This window comes from Setaria viridis, chromosome 7 (genome assembly GCF_005286985.2).
Source record: "Setaria viridis chromosome 7, Setaria_viridis_v4.0, whole genome shotgun sequence".
NCBI lineage: Eukaryota > Viridiplantae > Streptophyta > Magnoliopsida > Poales > Poaceae > Setaria > Setaria viridis.
Window position 1 is genome coordinate 31,910,133 of NC_048269.2, and position 21,320 is coordinate 31,931,452.

The 21,320-nt window shown below is 46.5% G+C and overlaps 5 protein-coding genes across 5 annotated transcripts; 4 read left to right on the top strand and 1 right to left on the bottom strand.

The window, feature by feature from the left end:
- Positions 1-2,788: 2,788 nt before the first annotated feature.
- LOC117865009 (uncharacterized) lies at positions 2,789-5,333 on the bottom strand. The gene is made up of 3 exons (XM_034749081.2): positions 5,183-5,333; positions 4,676-5,086; positions 2,789-4,586 (listed from the first exon to the last, which is right to left on the bottom strand). Exons 1-3 carry the CDS (start codon positions 5,231-5,233, stop codon positions 3,093-3,095), a joined length of 1,956 nt encoding a protein of 651 aa, XP_034604972.1. The 5' UTR covers positions 5,234-5,333; the 3' UTR covers positions 2,789-3,092.
- A 2,984-nt stretch (positions 5,334-8,317) lies between these two features.
- On the top strand, positions 8,318-10,333 carry LOC117865144 (uncharacterized). Its single transcript, XM_034749266.2, has 2 exons — positions 8,318-8,473; positions 8,595-10,333. Exons 1-2 carry the CDS (start codon positions 8,428-8,430, stop codon positions 10,145-10,147), a joined length of 1,599 nt encoding a protein of 532 aa, XP_034605157.1. The 5' UTR covers positions 8,318-8,427; the 3' UTR covers positions 10,148-10,333.
- Positions 10,334-13,437: 3,104 nt separating this feature from the next.
- On the top strand, positions 13,438-15,643 carry LOC117865302 (uncharacterized). The gene is made up of 2 exons (XM_034749460.1): positions 13,438-13,573; positions 13,685-15,643. The coding sequence occupies exons 1-2, from the start codon at positions 13,528-13,530 to the stop codon at positions 15,382-15,384; spliced, it is 1,746 nt and encodes a 581-aa protein (XP_034605351.1). The 5' UTR covers positions 13,438-13,527; the 3' UTR covers positions 15,385-15,643.
- Positions 15,644-18,839: 3,196 nt separating this feature from the next.
- Positions 18,840-20,904, top strand: LOC117865738 (dolabradiene monooxygenase-like). The gene is made up of 2 exons (XM_034749978.2): positions 18,840-19,999; positions 20,075-20,904. Exon 1 carries the CDS (start codon positions 19,136-19,138, stop codon positions 19,577-19,579), a length of 444 nt encoding a protein of 147 aa, XP_034605869.1. The 5' UTR covers positions 18,840-19,135; the 3' UTR covers positions 19,580-19,999; positions 20,075-20,904.
- Positions 19,799-20,698, top strand: LOC117864885 (zealexin A1 synthase). The gene is made up of 2 exons (XM_034748952.1): positions 19,799-19,999; positions 20,075-20,698. The coding sequence occupies exons 1-2, from the start codon at positions 19,799-19,801 to the stop codon at positions 20,696-20,698; spliced, it is 825 nt and encodes a 274-aa protein (XP_034604843.1).
- Positions 20,905-21,320: the final 416 nt, after the last annotated feature.

Here is a 21,320-nt window from a genome sequence, read left to right on the forward strand (position 1 = left end):
GGGGAAAAAAAGAAAGAAGAGGAAAGAGAGAAGAGGAAGTTGGCGAAAAATGCGGAAACGGTCAGGCAAGCGTGACGGATTAGACAGGCACGCGGCGAAATTTGAGGGGAACGGAAAAAGATGACTGACAACGTTGGGTACCGGGACGGCGGGGTCACCGGGAAGGAAGAGATTTTTGGGAGCTCAACGGTTGAAAAATTTTGAAACAAATTTTTAGCGGGTGATTTGAGTTAGTAAATTTTACGCACGTTACACCGATTTAATTGGTTATGTAGTTTAATGAATATATACACCAGAACTAGATCAAATGAAATTCAGTAAAACAATTGAGGAAGTATTAATTTGAATAAAACATAAAGCCAGACTATATCATCAAAATCAAAAGTATATTGGAAGTTGGTTTCTAATGAATTAGTAATTTGTCCTCGGTCCTCCAAAAAGAAATCAAATAAAGGAAAAGTCAGTTAGCTCTTTTAATCCTTGGTCTTTTCTTTGTTTAACGACTACAAGATAATGATAGGCCTTTAATATTAGAAGAAGGCATCTATCCATGAGAGATGATGACTTGCATATAAAAAAAAGCACCTAAAACACATTTGCATGTTCGTAAGTCACAAGCATGCATGTGAGTTAACTTTTAATTCCTGATTAGATTGACAATCGCATCACAATATGAACTATTTGATCAAGACTACATTAACAAGAAGACTTGGGAAGAGTGCGTCACGAATGACTGGATAGGATGCCGTCACATTATTCCAAATTAGTAAATCAATCCCTTCAACCCCACAATAATATAGAGAAGAAAACCATGAAGGACCATTCACAATATAATTCGTCTTTTTTCCCTTTCCTTATGAATAGTTAGAATTTGTTTTTAAAAATATTCTACATTAGAGAATTATTTCTATGTCAATTATTTTTGTGCACCTACAACACATTTGCTCGTTCGCAAGTCACAAGCATGCATGTGAGCTGACTTTTAATCCCTGACTAGATCGACGATGGCATCACAATATAAAATATTTGATCAAGACTCGGGAAGAGTATGTCATGAATGACTAGATAGGATGCCGTCACATTATCACAAATAATTAAGTTGATTAGTAAATCAATCTCTTCAACCCCGAAATAAAATAGTCTGTTCGGCTGCAAGAATAAGCGGCTACGGCTGCAGCAGCCGCTTATTCTTATTCTTATCTCACAAAGTAAAGTACTAAAGTACTGTAGCTACAAAATTTTGCGAGAGAAGAATAAGCGGCTGCAGCAGCCGCAGCCGCTTATTTTTCAGCCAAACAGAAGCATAGAGAAAAGAAAATATGAAGCACCATTCACAATAAAATTTGTATTTTTTTCCTTATGAATGGATAGGATTTGTCTTTTTAAATATTCTACATTAGACAATCATTTCTGTGTCAATTTTTTTGTGCACCTACAACACATTTGCATGTTCGCAAGATACAAGCATGCATTTGAGCTGACTAGATCGACGATGGCATCACAGTATACACTATTTGATCAAGACTACATTAAAAAGAGGACTTGGAAAGAGTATGTCATGCATGACATAGATATGATGACGTCATATAATTCCAAACAAGTTAATTAGTAAATCAATCTCTCCAACTCCAAAATAATATAGAGAAAAAAACATATGAAGCGCCATCCACAATATAATTTGTCTTACTTTTTCTTTCTTGCTAACTATATACAATTTGTTTTTTAAATATTGCTACGTGAAACAATCAATTTTGTGTCAATAATTTTAATTTTTTCATGACAATTAATTACCAAACTACGTCTCATAAAAAGCAAAGTAGGAGGTATATGCTATAATGCTTGCAAACCTTAGTACATTCTTATGTCATGTAGGTAATATATTGTAGTTTCTTGTACAAATAAATGGGTTTAATGAGTTTGTATTGTCAGTTGTATATAATATATGCCATAAAATGTCTAGCCCACATCTTATCACTAGCTTGGCCACCTAAACTTTTGATATGTAAGACTTGTATGCATAAAGTTTTGCGAGTGTGACTATGAACTAAACATGCATATAACATTTTAGTTACTTAACTTTGGAGTCTACTCAACCATTTGCAACTAGTTAAAGTGTCACCTGGATCAATGATGTGTGTACATGATGGCGTGGAGAGATATAATATGTTTGCAACAAACGGCATGGCCTATCATGGAGAAAACAAAACCTGTTCTCAATGACCAAAACTTAGTATTTTCTTAATTCACAAGAACCAATCATATGCTTTGAATAATAGAGCACGCCATCATTCTCTATGAGATGACTTCTATAAAAAATGGGAAAACAACACGGTTGAGAATAACTAAGTAGCTACTTGTACTCTATTTGAGTATTTGGCTCGGTGCAATTTGAATTGTGTTATCGTGTTACCTATGTTATTTCTAGTTTGTTATTATCATCTTTGTATGGAAATGTTATTATTTGAGAAGGGATTGCATGTGATAAATGCTTATTACAAAGGTGCAAAGAGTTGAATTCTCGACTTTGTATGCCTCATGCATATGCACCTTCCATAGAAGTGACCATAATTGATCTAGTATGTTGCCCCTGTATATAACCTACATAATAAAATATATTGGTGTTTTTTTAAAAAAATCACAACATTACAACATCACCATAAAGCCCAACACATGGTAATCTGCAATCAAGAATGGTTTCCTGAGATTACACTCCCACGGACTATTTACCCACCTCTCAAACATATCTTGGACACTAGTCGTTGGAGATCGCGACCCAAGAGTAGCATAGTTGCATTCAAAGAAAAGATGTTGTATAGTTTGGTTAGAACTATAAAAACAAACATGCGAAGGAACAAATCTCCTTTCAAACATGCACGAACTCGATCTTAGAAACCAAAAAAAAAAAACTCGCAGACATAGCAGCGGTCCATGAGAAGGAACAAATGAACATTCAGGCGCTCCTTTTACATCATAAAACGCTTAATCGTGATTAATAGCACCAGATTTACCCTCTTAATTATTCTTTATTCTCCATGCTTCACATGCAATGCTTGATTGTTATTCTCCAGATATATACCATCAGAAGAGAACTGTTACTCATGATCACACCGAGCTTCAACCAGAAGAGACTTCAACTCACTTTCCTTCCCCTTGACACTGGAGAGGATAATGTCCAAGATCTTGGCAACCAAATCACTTTCCCTATCTGTATCATGGTCACGACCATGGCATTCGCCGCACTTGTCTGATGCATCATCAGCATTGTCTCTGCAGCACCCTTGTCCTGGCGACGAGCTCTCATCAGTCGCTTTCGTTGCCTTCCATGCCGGTTTGTCTGCCTTCTTCCCAGACAACTGGAACGCCATCTCCTGGTCCTTCCTTGCGGGAATCTGTTTGGGATCTATGGCCTTGTTTGCATCCCAAGCAGCATAGTTGCTCTTGGAGAACAAAAGCATTGGATACTGCAGCTGTGCTATGCCCTTTGCCATGGAGCTTCCTTCAAGCCCAGAGTAGAGCATCATCAGAAGGAGCGAGGTCAGGACAAGCACAACTGCAACACCCGGGCGCAAACGAGAGCAGGGGTGTCTCCTTGCCCGAGCTATGATTTTTTCCCATGTGGCAGCGGCGGTGGTGGCGGCGTTGCCGTGGTTTCCATCTTGGGCAATTTCTTCTGGTTCTTGCCCTGGGGTCAGGACGACATCACCAGTCTTGGGAGATTCGGGTTCGTTGTTCTTAGTGGTTGCACGCCGCCAATTGAGGCTCCTTGGCCATGACAATTTGTAAGGCAGCCCTGATACCTTGTACCGGTAGAAGTTGTTGATGCCCCTGGTCATCTTTTGGTAACCTGCCTCCTTGATGTTTCCCATGGTCTCAGGAGCGTTTCTAATTTTGCCTTCCGTTGAGTGGCACACATCCTGCCATATTTGTTGCAACCTGGAAGTGATCGTCGCCGCGGTCGGCTGTGGCACTGAGCCGGAGATACCCAGGAACAACATCTTGATTTGTGCCGCCACATCAGGGACACGGAGGAAAACTTGGCGGCCGGTCTTGGAGGATTTTTCATCTGGCCGCATCAAGAAAACATCATCAGTGTCATCAAGGTTCTTGCTCTCACTAAGGTTCTGGTACCGGCCGCCGATGGTCAGGAGCTTCTGCCTGCCCTCCGCCGTAGCTTCCAGTGCCAGGTAGACGATGAAGTTCCTCTTCTCGCCGGCATACATGTTGTCGATGCGGATCGCGAGAGACCGTCCGTCGTCGGGGCCCGTCTCGTTGGACGATATGAGAGCGCCCTCGTGAGCCCTGAGGGTGATCTCCACGGATGTCGCCGGGATGGACGTGAACAGAGCGCAGGCGTCCTTGATCTTGGCCATGTCCTTGTTGGCGAAGGAGTAGGTGCCGGAGGTCTTGTCGGCGATGTGCTTCAGGGCCTTGGGGTCGTGGTCGGCGCCCAAGCCCAAGGTGTGTACTGGGAAGTCGCTGCTAATAGATGCGTCGTCCAAGATCTGGGTGTTCAGACCGTCCGACAGGAACAAGATGCAGCCTACACGGCTGCTGCTCTTCTCGCCATCTTGACGCTCCCTTAGAATCTGAACGTGAAACAAACTAGTTAAGAATCAAACAAATAAACCATCGATGCGGCGGCGTGTTCATATGACATCACAACCGGAATTGATACCTGAGCTCCCTCATGCAGAGCAGCAGGCGGTACCCTACGGCCCATACTGCTCGCCCCACCTTGTGTGAGTAGCCGCTTGACCACGTCCTTAGCGTCTTTCCGGCCTTGATGGTCAGACATGCCGGTGAGCTCCATTTCGCGGCGCACGTCGTCGCTGCCGAACGACACGATGGAGAGCCGGTCCTCGGGGCCGAGCTTGTTGATGACGATGTTCATGGCGTCCTTCGTGCGCTTCAGCTTGTCCGCTGACATGCTTACGTCGAGCACCGCAACGATGTCCACGCCGTGCGGCGTGGCGGAGCTGATCTGCTCCTCCGCCGCGGCGGCCGTGACCCGCACCAGGACCGGGAATTTCTTGCGCGTCTCGGTGCATGGCACCGCCCCGGTTCCCATGAACGTTTGGACCTTCACCTAAATCATTACATTAATCGAAAACCCCGATCGATCAACGGGTGTTCAACTACAATTACAATTACAATTACAATTACATCAATGAACATGTATTACCGAAGTGGTGTTGCGGCAGATTCGCGAGCCGGCCTCCCCAGGGGCCGACATCTCTTCCCAGCTAGGAGTAGGAGTACTCGGCTAAGCCGGCCGATCGTGGATCACCTGGTAGCAACTGTGTGTGAGAGTATTGCTTCTTGTTCTGGGGTTGAGGACATGGATGGTATATATGGAAGCGCAGCTTGCTAGCTTGTTCGTCCAAAGGTCACCAGCAAGAAATGAGGTGTAATTAATAAGGAAATAATTTTATGGAGGCGTCCGGTCCATTACAAAAAGTGTGAAAGCATGAAATTAAGCAACCAAATTAAACATACAGTATCCAGCGTGACGTAGCACTAGTAGATGAAATAAAAAAGGAGTGCATGACGGTATCCCGAGGGGAAGGAATTGAAGCTAGAAAGTTCTCTTCAGGAGCTAGAAATTATGCTTAAGATCGAGAACAATGCCAATACCCATGAAAAATAAAAAAAGCAAAAAATGAACCAAAACCACTAAAATTTCTCATTTTACAAATGAATTTGGTCATATACCGCCGCGAGACAATAAAGAACAACAAATTCTTTTGTGGATAGCTTCATGGTTTCTCCGGATTATTCGGTATTAGATGTTGACTTACTAAGTTATTTGGACTCCGATCCGTGTGACGTTGGCCTACATATATCATGCCTGACGTTTGCTATGTCTATTGTTTTTAGAGTCTGACCAAATGGTTCGTATTGCGGCGTGATCCAACCAGGAATTAAGGTGTACGTGTATTATTGTTTTAATTTTGACCAAAGTCGTCTCTTAGGGTATTTACATAATCAACTAGAGATTGATGCCGACTAATTTTAAAGGTCTATGACTGTGGTGTAGTAATAATAAACAAAGAAAAGACGACTGGCGCTTGGTATGTAATTGCTAGCAACTTCCGTTATCGTTTTCAAGAAATGTTATATATATGATGCATGTCCACTTGTCATTGCTCAATGATAACTAGCTCCTCCATGCATGCATACATGCATCCAACCACCACCATTCCCATGCACATGTAACCCAATGGTAGCTCACATGCACGCATGTTGCAAACGAATTTGAGGTGCATTTTTTTTTACGGAAGTGCTTTGTAATATTGAAAACAAGTTATTGCTTTTGTCATCTGTAAAACCGTTAGAAACATGACCTAAACGGGTCATCTAATTAATCCAAGAATGTAGCACCACCAACATGATAAAATGGCATAAGCAAAAGACCACACAAAAGGGAAACAGCACCGGTCACAATAACCTGTCGCCGATGAATAGAAGGCATGGTCATGATTGCCTTAGTGTTAATTAAGAACTAAACTAATTAAATCTGAGTCAATACAAGCATGCTTTTGTTTTCTCTTTGATGTCGGCATTGACGACTACTGTATTCCCACGTCATTGTGTTCATCACCTGAGATAGATGGCGTGTTCGTAATCGTTTGGCTCCATTGCATATACCCACATGCCTGCAACATGTCAAGTTGGAGTTGTAAGAGGCGAAAAAAAGACTTGACCCACCCATAGTCTTTGGGTATGTGTAATTACTAGAGAAGGTACCATTCCTTGTGAGATAATCCATCCTTTTTAAATTACAAGGTGGGAGAAACATTTAGCCAATAATTTCTATTAATAAATTACTTTTGTGACACATAGTTGATGTTGTTAAGAGTCAGTGGCGGACCCAACAACTTCGATGAGTCTGGTAGCTTCACTTACAGCTCTACGTACGGTGCTAACCAATAGCTAGGCGTCGAATATGCTACTCCCTCCGTTTCAAATTACTATTCGTTTTGACTTTTTTAGTTACATAACTTTTGCAATGTATCTAGACATAATATATATCTAAGCTATGCACCTAGAAAAGCTAAAACGAATAATAATTCAGGACGGAGGGAGTAAGGATTAGTAATGGATTTAGCAAATGGTGAGCCTGGGTGGGCACCTAGGGTCGCTGTGCTCTGGCTCCGCCACTGGTTAGAGTCATATTAAGAAAGGTTTGTAATAATTGTACTCTAGTACTGTATAAATGATATGTTCTTAATATAATTATTATCAAAGCATTGTCATAGCAAAGTGAAAATAGTGTATGTTTTTTAAAAAAAGATAGTAGACATGACTTAAGGAAATGAGCGATGCCTTCCTACCTATCGTTCTCCTTCCAGACTAGGTCATCTCTAAGTCATCAAGTTAGCGACATATAAAAGAGTTGTAATATTCTAGCTGTTTCGACTCGTTGTGGTTCATATATTCTGGTGCGGTGGAAGTCCTTCCTTGTTGGTAGTTTAGATATGTTTAGAGGCTAGCTTATAAGCCTTTATGTTCCAAATATATATAATACCACACAAAGCGAGAATGAAAGTGCAAGAAAATATGTTTTGTATATGCTTGCTTGTTGCCTTGTTCCATGGAGGAGCTAGCTAAGTGGTAAGCTTATTGCCTTATTCTGAACACGCGGTGCCAAGTAAGCTAAGTCTAAGAGGCAAGATTAAGTGAATTGTGACATAAAACAACTACCATAAGCTAGTTCAACCTATTCATACTTAGACTTGGTTCACCTGATTAGATAAGGCCTGAACGCTGTGTTAATTGCCTAGTAGTTCCTCATGAAAGTTTTTTTTAGCAATTTAGGTGTTTGGTGATTTTTTTAAGCGGAAGAGGTTCTTGGTGATATTAACCTCAATAATGTGGCATGGCAAAATCGGTCAGTGATGCGATCTGCCCTTGAATCCTCAATAACTGATTAACATGTCTACCTGAAATCCATGTAGTCGACTTAATATTAAGGGGCTAAGGTTGTCTTCTTTAATAGTTGCATGGTAGTTCTTGAAAAATATGTTTTAGTAATTTACATGTTTGGTGCTATTAACCTCTATATGCCATATCGGTCGGTGATGCGATCTGCTTCAATAACTTAACATGTCTTCCCCAATATCAAGGGGCTACACAGCTCGTTGCTTTCTGTAATAGTTTTTAGGAGGACCAAGTTTAACTAGGTCTTGAATCATGCTTTTGTTTTTCCTCTTTGATACAAGCATAGGACGGCATTTATTGTTTGTGAAGACATCTTGTTCGTGGACTTCATCTTTTTAAAAGGGTATGAAAAACGAATTGTTCTGGTAGAGAGTTGCTATATAGGGGGGATACATCCACAGACTCAGAGCCATAGAGGTGTGCTCTGCTATATCCTTTGTACTCTCGATCCCTCCTTGCTTGCCGTAGCAGCCAGGCTCATCAGTAATGGCATTCAACGACGATGAGACGCCTGCTTCTACTACCAATATAGGTACATTCCGTCAACCCCTAATTCCATGTACACACCAAAAAAAACGAACGAATGGTTCCATGGGTATAGAGATGATGATTGTTGGAATAATGTTTTGCTTTTCATATGGGTGTGGGTGCAGGAAGGACCAAGGGTCTGGTGACGATCAAGCCTGTGAAGTACTTCAAGGATGATGCGGCGTTGACGGCGGACACGGTGACGGCGGAGGTGGAGATCAACGCCACGTCCTCCACCACCGTGAGGGAGGGGCTGGACCTGGTGGCCGTGCTCGACGTCAGCGGCAGCATGGGCGACTCCAAGTATCCTGAGAAGGCCAAGATCGAGAGCCTGAAGAAGGCCATGAAGTTCGTGATCATGAAGCTCACCCCCGTGGACCGCCTCTCCATCGTTACCTTCTCCAGCGTAGGGAAAAGGCTCTCCCCGCTGCGCTCCATGACCCCTACCGCCCAGAACGAACTCAAGGCTCTCGTCGACGGCCTGACGGCCACCGGCTCCACCAACATACAGGCCGGCCTCGAGACCGGGCTGGCCGTCATCGCCGGCCGCGTCAACACCAACGCCCGCACCGCCAACATCTTCCTCATGTCCGACGGGCACCAAAACAAGGATACTGAAGCCAGGAATGTCGAGCCTGGCCAGGTGGCCGTCTACACGTTTGGCTTTGGTAGTGGTACGGACCACAAGTTGATGAGCGACATCGCAAGGAATTCTCCCGGCGGGACTTTCAGCAACCTGCCCGACGGGTCCAAGGTGAGCCTGCCCTTCTCGCAGCTGCTCGCCGGCCTCCTCACCGTGGTGGCGCAGGACGTGGAGCTCACCCTGACGCCCAAGACGGAGGGGGGCGACGTGGACACTATCGAGGTAGCTCCCGGCACCGACTACACGACGATCCCTAAGGGCCCTTCCTCCGGCGTGATCACCATCAAGTTCGGCACCCTCTTCGCTGGAGAAGGGCGCAGGGTCGTCATCACCCTCAAGCTCAAGGACGTGAGCGACACCAACAATGACGACTACGACGCGACCTTAGGCGAGGCCCAGCACAGCTTCACCGCCCAGGCGAGGCCCCGGGACCGTCAGGTCCCGCAGGACATCCAGATCAGGCGCACCCCGACCCCATCCCAGGCCCCTGGCACGAGCGGTAAGGCCCGGCAGGTGCAGGCCGAGATTGCCCGGCGCCGGCACGCCGACGCCATAAGGCAGGCGAGGAAGCTCGCCGACAAAGGCCAGCTCGGCGAGGCGCGGGGAACGCTGGAAGGCGCGCAGGACGCGCTGGATGACATCGTGCTGGACGACGGCCAGAAGCTTGTGGACGCGCTCCGCGCCGAGCTGCTGAAGCTGATCGAGCTCATGGACAACCAGAAGCTCTACAAATCCAAGGGCCTCCCGTACGCCCTCGCCTCCGAGACGTCCCACGACCGCCAGCGCTACGCCGCCAGGGACGACGACGTCGACGCCGTGCGCCTCTTTGCCACGGCGCGCATGGACGCCTACCTCGAGCAGGCCAAGAAATTCGAGGAGGACCCCACCGCGCCGGTGCCGTCCGCCGAGGAGGATGTGAAGCAGGAGGTCGCTGCCAACCCGCTCGGCGCCGTCGCCACCGAGCTCGCCTTGGCCCTCCGTAACGCTATCGAGGCGCTGCAGGCCATCGAGAAGATGGTCGCCCCAAGCACCTAGCCACCTTCCACCGCTCTTTCCTTTCGTCTTAATTTACCAAGAGTTCGTTTCCAAATAAGTACACACTCTCAGAGTGCACATTCGTTTTGGTTTCAACCGTCTACATTACTATACAGTTGTTTGCAGCCATGCTTCAATCTCCGATCCTCCGATAACGTAATAAAGATGCCACCGTCTCACTCGCTAGTCCGGTGTCTCTGTCTCCACCAGGGGTCCTGGACATGGTCAGATCTTCAACCTTCACTGACGACTATACCAACATCTCTTCGGTCGCCGGTGTGCTTTGTCCTTGCATGCTCCTCTGACCCCTTTTAGCTAGCACATGGCATGGCCACGGGCCCATGCATCTGTGCTGGACCTAGAGCCCTCCGCTAGCAAGCTGGTCAACTCCGGCGACAATGATGACGACGACTCTAGCTTCCCCTCCAAGGACCTTGTTGCGTTTTTGCTTCCTTCCGAGGCCACTTTTCTAATTTGGCTGCTTTTTTAATATAAATATTTACGGTGATAGCTTGGAACACAAGGGCCATATGGTTTTTTGGAAAATCGAAATATATACAATCTCTGCGTTAAACACACACAACCAATGAACCAAGTTCTTATAGAGGTTCAGCAATAGTTGATCACAAATAAATAAAAGGAGAAGAGCATATAAATAAGAGGAGATAATTATAAACACTATGTAATAATATTGCTTATCAGTCTATGTTTTGCGAAATGTCCAAAGCCTCCAATGCTCTGCTTGCAAGGACAAGAATATCACCATACCATGAACTAAGGCATTGTTAATGTGTGAATTCCTTTACTTTGAATAATGGTATGTTGGTATTTGTTTGAATTGGTTGGTATTACTTCTTTGTCAAGGTTAATTTCTCTCTATATTATTTTTTATCTTAGAGAGATTTATTAGTTGTTAATTTACTTTTTTGTGGAATGTGACGGCAACGTACATATGTCATGCGGCATGACGTGTTCATCCCAGGTCCTTATCTTTATGTAGTCTTGAGAAAATAGTTCATATTGTGATGCCGTCGGTGGCCAACCAATCAAGGATTAAATGTTGTTCAGAACTTCAAATCAAGGATTAACAATGTCATCACATACACGTCCATGGCTGTATGCATTAGGGGGTGTTTGGATACCACCCGCTAAAGTTTAGCACTTGTCACATCGGATGTTTGATACTAATTAGGAGTATTAAACATAGGCTAATTACAAAACTAATTGCACATATAGAGAGTCTAATTCACGAGATGAATCTATTAAGCCTAATTAGTCCTCATGTTTAGTCCTCCTAATTAGCATATGAACATCCAATGTGACACTGCTAAAGTTTAGCACCTAGTATCCAAACATCCGATGTGATACACATGATGCCAAGTCTACGGTTTGAATGTTAATTTGATCCCTTGTGGACACCCCACCTCGATCAGCTAATCATGCACCCCAAGCTATTTCTCTGGTTCTCAGTCGTTATCTTATTTGTACACATTAGGTCATAAAACTAATTGTCATGTCGTAATTAAACTAAGAACAGACTAACTCTAGGTCCTTGCAAGCAGTCTTTGTCTTCTCTCTTTGGGATCACAAGACAAGTCCTTTATTGTGTTCAGAACGTTATATGCACATGTCCATGTCGTCATTTCAATCAGAGTTAGAGATAAATGGCCAGCTCTAATCGTTAGCATATCTATTAATATCATGACATCATGCATGTGCAACGAGCAGAAAGAGTACAACTATTAGTTCTATTTAATTCTTCCAAGTCAAACACTCCTTCAAAAAAAAAATCTTCCAAGTCAAACAGATAAAAATTTGTAACACCATAAGCTCATTCGTTTCTGGTAGGTGTTGATCTGTTGTTGCTTTTGTTCTGGCATGGTAGAATTGGTCTTACCTTGATACTCCCTCCATCCCAAATTATAAGTCGCTTTGACTTTTTTGATACATTCACTTTGCTATGTATATAGACATAACAATATGTCTAGATGCATAGCAAAGTGGATGTACCAAAAAGTTAAAGCGACTTATAATTTGGGATGGAGGGAGTAGTTTAGATAAGTTGGGGCCGTTGTATAAGCCTTTTCTTTTCTAAACATACCATTTTCATATTAACTCTTCTAACATAGTGATAACAAAAATAGGACGGAGTATATGCGTATATACACAGTTCACGTGGTAGCTAGACAATAAGCATATTTTTAGAAGCATGGTGTTTCAAAAGTGTAAGAAGAGACCAAATGAAAAGCTTGACATGAGAGTTGAGACAACTATACATGGGCCCTTATGCGAGTTCAAACTATTTTTACTTAGCTTTGTCCACATGAGTAGATAGACATCAATAATGCTGTTTGATTGCGCAAACTGAACATACCTAAATTTGCTAGGTTTTTATAGTGGAACCTTCCATCTGGGTTCCAGTCTTTGACTCATCTCTCATTTTTCTAGAAGTTTACGGTACCTGTACTTGGCTTTGTTCACATGATCAGTAGAGCCATCAAAGCTTTGCGAGTTGTGCAAACTAAGCATGGTTACTTGTGGTGGAACCTTCTCCCATATATACGTTCGAGTCCTTGACTGGTCTTGCTTTTTTTTTTTATAAATTTACGGTGTTGTCCTTTAAGCATAGTCAGACCCTGACTTGGAGGTCTTACGAGATATTCTTATTATGGGTAATATTCAGCCTTTCCTATCACCTTTCCCGTGTCACTATCAATCCGGTTTTACATAGTACGAGTTCAAACCTATGCCAGTTGTATGGTAATTCTTCAAAAAAAATTCCCTCCGTCCCAAATTACTATTCGTTTTGGCTTTTCTAGATGCATAACTTTTACTATGCATCTAGACATACATACATCTAGATCCATATCAAAAAATTTATCAATTAGTAATTTGAGACAGAGGGAGTATGTTTTAAGTAATTTAGATGTTTGCTGGTATTAACTTCTATATGTCACATCGGTCGGTGATGCGATCTGCTTTCAATCAATAACTTAACATGACCTCCACAATATTAAGGGGGCTACAGCTAGTTGTTTTCTGTAATACTTTCTAAGAGGACCAAGTTTAGCTAGGTCATTGAAACATGCTTTGTTTTTTTCTCTTTGATGCAAGCATAGGACATTTTATTGTTTGTTAAGACATCTTGTTCATGGACCTAGCCGAGTCTTAGCTTCTAGGTCGTTTTTTTTAAAAGGGTATGGAAAACTGATTGTTCTTGCTTGGTGTGATGTAATCAAATACCATGTGTATATATAGGGGGGAGGGGGATACATATATACATCCACAGCCTCTGAAACGAGGTGTGCTCTGCCATCCTTTGTACTCCCTCACACACTCTCGATCCCGCTTAATTGCCGTAGCAGCCAGGCTCATCAGTAATGGCATTCAGCGACGATGAGACGCCTGCTTCTGCTACCAATACAGGTACATTCCGTCACCCCTAATTCCATGCATACACAAACGAACGAACGAACGAATGTAGAGATGATGATTGACCGAATCATCTTTTTGCTTTTCAAATGGGTGTGGGTGCAGGAAGTAGCAAGGGTCTGGTGACGATCAAGCCGGTGAAGTACTTCAAGGATGACGCGGCGCTGACCGCGGACACGGTGACGGCGGAGGTGGAGATCAACGCCACATCCTCCACCACCGTGAGGGAGGGGCTGGACCTGGTGGCGGTGCTCGACGTGAGCGGCACTATGGACGGGGAGAAAATGAACAGCATGAAGAAGGGCATGCTGTTCGTAATCATGAAGCTCACCCCCGTGGACCGCCTCTCCATCGTCACCTTCTCCGACGTCGCCACGAGGCTCAGCCCGCTGCGGTCCATGACCCTAGCGGCCCAGCAAGACCTCAACGCCCTCGTCGACGGCCTGCAGGCCAACGGTGGGACCAACATCCAGGCCGGTCTCGAGACCGGGCTGGCCGTGATCGCCGAGCGCGTCCACACCAAGGCCCGCACGGCGAACATCTTTCTCGTCTCCGGCGGGCACCAGACCTCCGGCAACGCCAGGCAGGTCGAGCATGGCCAGGTGGCCATGTACACGTTTGGTTTTGGCAGGGATATGGACCACCAGCTAATGAGCGACATCGCCAGGAAATCACCGGGCGGGACCTTCAGCTCGGTGCCAGACGGGTCCCAGGTGAGCCTGCCCTTCTCGCAGCTGCTCAGTGGCCTCCTCACCGTGGTGGCGCAGGACGTGGAGCTCACCATCACGCCCAATCCCTACACGGACCAGGCGGACGTGGACACCATAGTGGTGGCTCCCGGCACCGACTACACGCAGGACACCGATACGGCCACCGGCGTGATCACCGTCAAGTTCGGCACCCTCTTCGCCGGAGAAGGGCGCAGAGTCCTCGTCACCCTCACGCTCAAGGACGTGAGCGCCACCGTCAGCGAGGAGTACGAGGTGACCTTGGCCGAGGTCCAACACAGCTTCACCGCCCAGGGGAGGCCGCGAGACCCCCAAATCCCGCATGACATCCTGATAAGGCGCACCCCGAGCCCATCTCAGGCCCCTGATGCAAGCAGTAGGGTGCGGCAGGTGCAGGCCGAGATCGCCAGGCGTAACCACGCCGAGGTCATCAAGCAGGCGAGGTTGCTGGCGGACGACGGCCAGTTGGACGACGCGCGGGGCAAGCTGGTGGACGCGCACAAGGCGCTGGACGACATCGTGCTGGACCGCCTGGACGACGGACCCAAGCTGGTGAACGCGCTCCGCGCCGAGCTGGTGCAGCTGATCAAGCTCATGGAGACGGAGGACCTCTACGAGGCGAAGGGCCGCGCATACGCCCTCGCCTCCGAGACGTACCACGGCCGCCTGTACGCCCACCACCCCCGCCAGCGCTTCGCCGCCAGGTGCGGCGATGATGAAGACGTCCGCCTCTTCGCCACGCCGCGCACCCCGACCGATGGCAAGGACCTCAACGAGGCGCCGGAGGGCATCGTGAAGTCGGAGGACGACAGCAAGAAGCTGGTGGAGACGCTGCGCGCCGAGCTGCTGCAGCTGATCAGGCTCATGGACACACAGCAGCTCTACGAGGCGAAGGCTCGCCTGTACGCCCTGACATCGATATCCCACGGCCGCCAGCGCTACGCCGCCAGGGGTGGCGACGATGTAGACGTCCGCCTCTTCGCCACGCCGCGCATGGACACCTACCGCGAACAAGCCAAGAATTTCAAGAAGGACCCCACCGCGCCGGTGCCCACCGCCGACGAGGACGTCAATTGAGCAGGAGGTCGCCGCCATCTCCACCGAGCTGCAGGCCATCGAGAAGATCCTCGACCTAAGCACCTAGTAGCTCGCTCCGTTCTTTCCTCATCATTCACGCGCGTGCTCATTTCCTTTCTTTGTGACTTGCCATATTACGTACGTGTCCAATAAGCACGCTTCAAAGTGCTACGTTTGTCGTTTCCCATTGTATTTTCTTCTAAGTTGTAACAGATTTGCTTGAATTGAAGTGAAGATAAACGTCATCAGTTGTGATTAATCTCCCTTTCTTGTTTTAATTCCTTGCTATATAATATATAGTGCAGCAGCTGGGGCTGTTTTAATTCCTTTCTGCAAAATGGGAGTAATCACTGAATGTTACTTGACGAGAAAAATACATGGACAATCATTGAACTTATCTCAACATTATCATTTGGGAAAAGCTATACGTTGCTCGGGTGATTCACAAGCTCCTGTCACCTGAATTTAGCACAGTCGGATTTGACGATCTGTTTTTTTTCCTCCATCTAATCCAAATCAAAGCCGGGCTTCTTTTATGCAGGCGGGCGGGTATGCTGCCCCGTGATTATTGCGATTATTGCGAGTCGGAGTACCAGTAGACACAGTGGTGGGGGACGCTATCCTATCTTTGCGAGACCGCAGCGCATTTAATTTTTTGGCAGCAGCTTGCGGTCTGACAACCGGACCTGCTCCTCATTCAAACCCTCAGCCTGCCTGCCTGCCAAGGATCTCTCCTGCCTCTCTCTCCTTTCATTATACGTTATATTAGTAAAGTAACTTTAGGATTCCATATACATTAGGATTCTTAATAATTTACACTACAGTGATATTGTTCCTGTAATTTCAATTTGTATATTGTGTAATTTTAAATCTATGTAAATTTGCATGTTGTGTTTGCATCTTTAGGGTTTCCACTAACCCAAAATTATCTGTTCTTTGGCTAACCATAGAAAAAATATGTTTAGCTGTTTATTTTACTTTTCCTTGTTTATATATTTTTTTTTGTTAATCGTCTAATCAGAATCTTAGGGTTAGAACTTTCGGGTGACATATCTCTTTGCAACACTTGGATTTTGTTCCAGTTCAAAACCAGGTGTTATTCCCCTACAAATCACCAGAGTGATTGTGGCCAGAATAACACCCGGGTTACCGGTAGACAGTTCCTATCATTTAGGTCCCCAAACTCTTAATTTCCAAATCCCCGAACTTGTCTTGCGATGTCATTCAAGTTTCTGAACTTATCAAAACTCGCAAAATACATTTTCATGTTCCTGAACTTATCACGGGTGTCATCTAGCTCCTGAACTTTATTGGCTCGGGGTGACACCCGGGTCTCTAAGCGCAGCCAGGAGTCCTGCGGCCAGCAAGTGTGGCTAGCTTTGTGCGGAGTTGTCTAAAACTGTTGACTGGGGAGGGCAGCGGCCTAGGTTGAAGCCAAAGGAGAAGAGAGCATGGGAGGGAAAGGGGTGAGAATCGAGAGGAGTCCTTATTCTCCCTAACGTTTTAGACTAGTGTTGACGCTAGTGATGAGTGAAATAATGCATTTTGAGATTATGAGGATCTGAATGACATCCGAGGACGAGTTCAAGTCGTTCCCCAGGAGAACCGTCAATTGTGTTGATGCACACAAATCATTTTGCGTGAACACACAAATATATGCTTCTATATTACTGACGATAAAGATAAGACCTCGATTACTACAAAGCAATGACGAGTGATTTCCGAGCAAACCAACAAAGAGATATTGTCTTGATTACGACAAGGCAACAACAAATGGTTTTCAAGCAAACCAACAAAGAGCGCTCGTTTACGCAGAAGAACACGACCTATTTACAAGCTAATCAGGATAAAAGAATAGCTAAGCCTAGGAATAAGTAAGAACAAGAAAATAGTAGATGTATTTTTAGCTGTCACCCTTATATATAAAGGCTGCTAGTCTTTGCCGTTGCATTAGGATTTCTTTACAAAAATTGATCGCATATAATTTGGTATAACAATGCTAGCTCCGTGCAAATATGCACATTGCCTTGTCAAAATAATTCAGTGCACTTGACGATCTCAAAGCCACCTTCATAATGCCAAAGACTTAACTGGATAAGTGGATATTGATCGAGCTTGCCTTTTTGCACCCCCACATAGATTCCGATGCGGATTCTTCCATTTGACCCTGTTGCAATTCTTGAATAGTATGTGTTGACGACCAAAAATGGCACGGCCCGATATGTGTGAGGCTAAGATCATAATTGCTTGGTACTAATTCTTGGTATTTTGCAAAATTTGGCTTGAATATGAATTGTGCAGGACAAAAGGATTATTTTGGATGCTCTGGACGTGATTTTGTTAAAAGGGACAAATAAGCACCTGTAACAACACCAAAATTAGCAGATATGGCTGATATGACAAAGCCAACCGGTTTGACCAGCCTACTGAAGCGATCTGACCAGTTATTGGTCCTGTAGCCGATCCGGCAATCCAGACCGGTCACCCAACCAGTCAGATCAAAGTGCTCAAAATGCAAAATGTACTTCACCATTGCGTAGATCTCGTCAAGACGATCAAAATGCATATGTGGAACGTCTAATTTGGAGTCCGGATGAGAGAGTTATGGCTTCGACAAGATTCACCCTGGGATGACCGGTCAGACCGGTTTGGATGGGCGGTCTGACCGGTCCATCCAGCCTAATCCGAGTTAGGAGTTGTATTTTGACACGGGATTTATATAACCTTCGACTCCTACTTGGGCAAGATTTCCCCACCCTATAAATATAAAGGGCCACGGCCGATTGAGGGCATCCCAATCGAACCAATCTACAATTTATTTTTATCTCCTAAACCCTAATCCTTTTCCAACCTCCATGCTGTTCATCTACTGTTCTCCACAACCATAGAGGGTGTTCTAGGCTTGCTGGTCGACCTAGGGCACGCCAGCGATGTCCACGCCCTGACGAGGTCCCTCCCGAGCGAGAGCTTCGATGGCCTTTGCTAGTTTGCTCGTAAACTAGTCGTTTTTTTGCCACGTAAGTGCGTTGGTTATCTCTTTGCTGGTTTGCTCATGAATCTAGCCGTCCTCCACCATGTAAGTGTGGCAATTACCCCCTCGAACGACTAACTCGAGCCAAAACCCAGAAAACCGGTCTGTCCAGGTTGCTGGATCAGTCTAACCGGCCTGTACAGCATCTTGACTATTCGGTCTGTTCGCGACCTGCGCGATCTAGCGCACTCATGTGTTGGCCTAAAAAAACCCTCAGCGGATAATCTTAATTGCCAAGACACTAATTTGGCCGTCCAGACAAATCTACTAGCTAAATTATGCATGTCTGTCCAAATTACAATAGGAGCCAAATTAATTTTGTTTGTCAACACGTCGCTGTGTTGGGACGGGTAGGAGAGGACCAGAGATAAGATGGGATGAGAGGAGAGTGAGTGGTCATCCGTCTCTGCTGTGTTGGGTTGGTACAGGTGGGAGAGGACCAGAGATAATGGGATGAGAGGAGAGTGAGTGATCAAAATATCTGCTGACCAGATGTGGATGGGGTACTGACGAGCATCAGCAATTACCATTGTACTCCCTCACAACAAGTAGGGCTGGAGATCGACATGCAGACGTGTTTTGTTCGTTGCGAGCGACTGAGCTCGGAGAACACGTGCTCAAAACTGAGCTCGATCCGCAATGAAAATTCGCTAATATTGCCTATAAATCAAGCCACAGCCGGCGCCATGTCGAATCGAATACTAGAAAGCCGCCGCAGCAATGGAAGACAAGCAGCTTCTCGCCGTGGCCGTGGCCGTGCTGCTCGTCGTCGTCCTCTGCAAGCGGCGGAAGCCCAGGCCCAACCTGCCTCCCGGCCCGTGGACGCTGCCGGTGATCGGCAGCCTCCACCACCTGATGCGCAGCCCGCTGCTGTTCCGTGTCCTGCGCGGCCTGGCGCACAAGCACGGGCCGCTCATGGCGATCCGCCTCGGCGAGGTGCCCGCGGTGGTGGCGTCGTCGGTGGAGGCGGCGCAGGCGATCCTCAAGACGCACGACGCCGCGTTCGCCGACCGGTTCGCCCCCGCCACCTTCGCCACGGCCGCCTACGACGCCACCGACCTGATACTCTCGCCCTACGGCGAGCGGTGGCGCCAGCTCCGCAAGGTCGTCGTGCAGGAGATGCTCACCGCCGCCCGGGTGCAGTCGTTCAGGCACATCCGCTAGGAGGAGGTGGCGCGGTTCCTGCACGACGTCGCCGCCTCCGCCGCCGCCGCCGCCGCCGTGGACTTCTCCAAGGGGGTCTTGAAGCTCGTCAACGACACCTTCGTGAGGGAGTGCGTCGGCAGCCGGTGCAAGTACCAGGACGAGTACCTCGACGCCATCCACGGGGCGATTCGCCTGTCGTCGGGGATCACCGTCGCCGACCTCTACCCGTCTTCCAAGATGATGCAGATGCTCGGCACGGCGCCGCGCAAGGCTCTCGCGTGCCGGCGGAGGATTGACCGCATCCTCAAGCAGATCATCCAGGAGAACAAGGAAGCCATCACGGACCACGAGAGCTTCGTTTCCGTCCTGCTCAGGCTCCAGAACGAGGGCGGCATGCCCATCGAGCTCACCGACGAGACCATCACGGCTCTCATGTTTGTAAGTCGATCTAGGAAGCTGCTGATGAATACCTGCTCGTGCACAGTCATATATAAGTATCGTTTCTTCTTCTAGGACATGTTGGGTGCGGGCAGCGACACCTCGTCGACCACTCTGAACTGGGCCATGACGGAACTGATCCGCTCCCCGGCGGCCATGGCCAAGGCGCAGGCCGAGGTGCGAGAGGCCTTCAAAGGGAAGAGCAACGTCACCGAGGATGACGTCGCCGGGCTTAGCTACCTCAAGCTAGTGTTCAAAGAAACCCTAAGGCTGCATCCCACTTCACCTCTCCTGATCCCACGTAAATGCCGGGAGACGACTCAAGTCATGGGCTACGACATCCCCAAGGGCACAACCGTGTTCGTCAATGTGTGGGCAATTGGTAGGGACCCTATGTACTGGGACGATGCTGAGGAGTTCAAGCCAGAACGGTTCGAGACCAATAACCTAGATTTCCGAGGGACAAACTATGAGTTCCTCCCGTTCGGTGCCGGCCGTCGTATGTGCCCGGGCATCAACCTTGGGCTGGCCAACATAGAGCTTGCACTGGCAAGCCTTCTCTACCACTTCGATTGGAAGCTTCCTCAGGGAATGGAGCCTAAAGATGTCGACGTATGGGAGACTGTAGGAGTGGTTGCAAGTAAGAAAACAAGCCTTATGTTGCATCCCGTTACTTTCATTCCTCCACCTGTTGCTTAAAAAGTTAAGGTACACATGCATAATAGTATGGTGCATGGACAAGTATATATGGCAGGAATCACCGCATGCTTTAATGATTATTCAGATTGCAAAAATTCAGTGTTAGGACCTGTATTACATATGATGATTATTGTGGCAAAGTGTTAGGACCTGTGTTACATAAGTGTTATGCAATGAACTACATTTTTCCTTTCGGAAGAAGTTCATTTTTTGCCCTCAAAGTGTCATCAGAGTACAATTTTGACCGTCGAGTTCAAAAAAGAGACAATTTCGGCCGAGTTTCTTTTTTGCCCTTTAGATGATTTAATTTGAAGCTTGTCTGCAGCTGATCTGGCAATAACTTTGCCACATACTTCCAACTCTCCAAACCCTCATCTTACCTTGCAAATTTTAATTAAGATATGGAAATCAATAATAAACTAAGCAATGTTGCAAATAGCCCGCTATAGCACCGCTATAGCTTTTAAGACAGATGCCGCGACGATATTGCAAATATTACCACTAATGCCACTAACTCCGCTAAAGTGTGAAATAGCCCTGCTCAATTCAATAGTCTAGCACCGCTAACTCCGCTATAGTTGATCTACGAACTTATATACTTGTGATTAATGAACTACGAGTT

Excerpts from the sequence above, each read along its gene's own strand:
- LOC117864885 (XM_034748952.1), top strand. The coding sequence starts at position 19,799 with ATGATGCAGATGCTCGGCACGGCGCCGCGCAAGGCTCTCGCGTGCCGG. Across the intron at positions 20,000-20,074 it reads CCATCACGGCTCTCATGTTT|GACATGTTGGGTGCGGGCAG; the intron begins GTAAGTCGATCT and ends TTCTTCTTCTAG.
- LOC117865009 (XM_034749081.2), bottom strand. The coding sequence starts at position 5,233 with ATGTCGGCCCCTGGGGAGGCCGGCTCGCGAATCTGCCGCAACACCACT. Across the intron at positions 5,087-5,182 it reads TCTGCCGCAACACCACTTCG|GTGAAGGTCCAAACGTTCAT; the intron begins GTAATACATGTT and ends GTAATGATTTAG. Across the intron at positions 4,587-4,675 it reads CTCTGCATGAGGGAGCTCAG|ATTCTAAGGGAGCGTCAAGA; the intron begins GTATCAATTCCG and ends TTTCACGTTCAG.
- LOC117865302 (XM_034749460.1), top strand. The coding sequence starts at position 13,528 with ATGGCATTCAGCGACGATGAGACGCCTGCTTCTGCTACCAATACAG. Across the intron at positions 13,574-13,684 it reads TGCTTCTGCTACCAATACAG|GAAGTAGCAAGGGTCTGGTG; the intron begins GTACATTCCGTC and ends GTGTGGGTGCAG.
- LOC117865738 (XM_034749978.2), top strand. The coding sequence starts at position 19,136 with ATGGAAGACAAGCAGCTTCTCGCCGTGGCCGTGGCCGTGCTGCTCGTC.
- LOC117865144 (XM_034749266.2), top strand. The coding sequence starts at position 8,428 with ATGGCATTCAACGACGATGAGACGCCTGCTTCTACTACCAATATAG. Across the intron at positions 8,474-8,594 it reads TGCTTCTACTACCAATATAG|GAAGGACCAAGGGTCTGGTG; the intron begins GTACATTCCGTC and ends GTGTGGGTGCAG.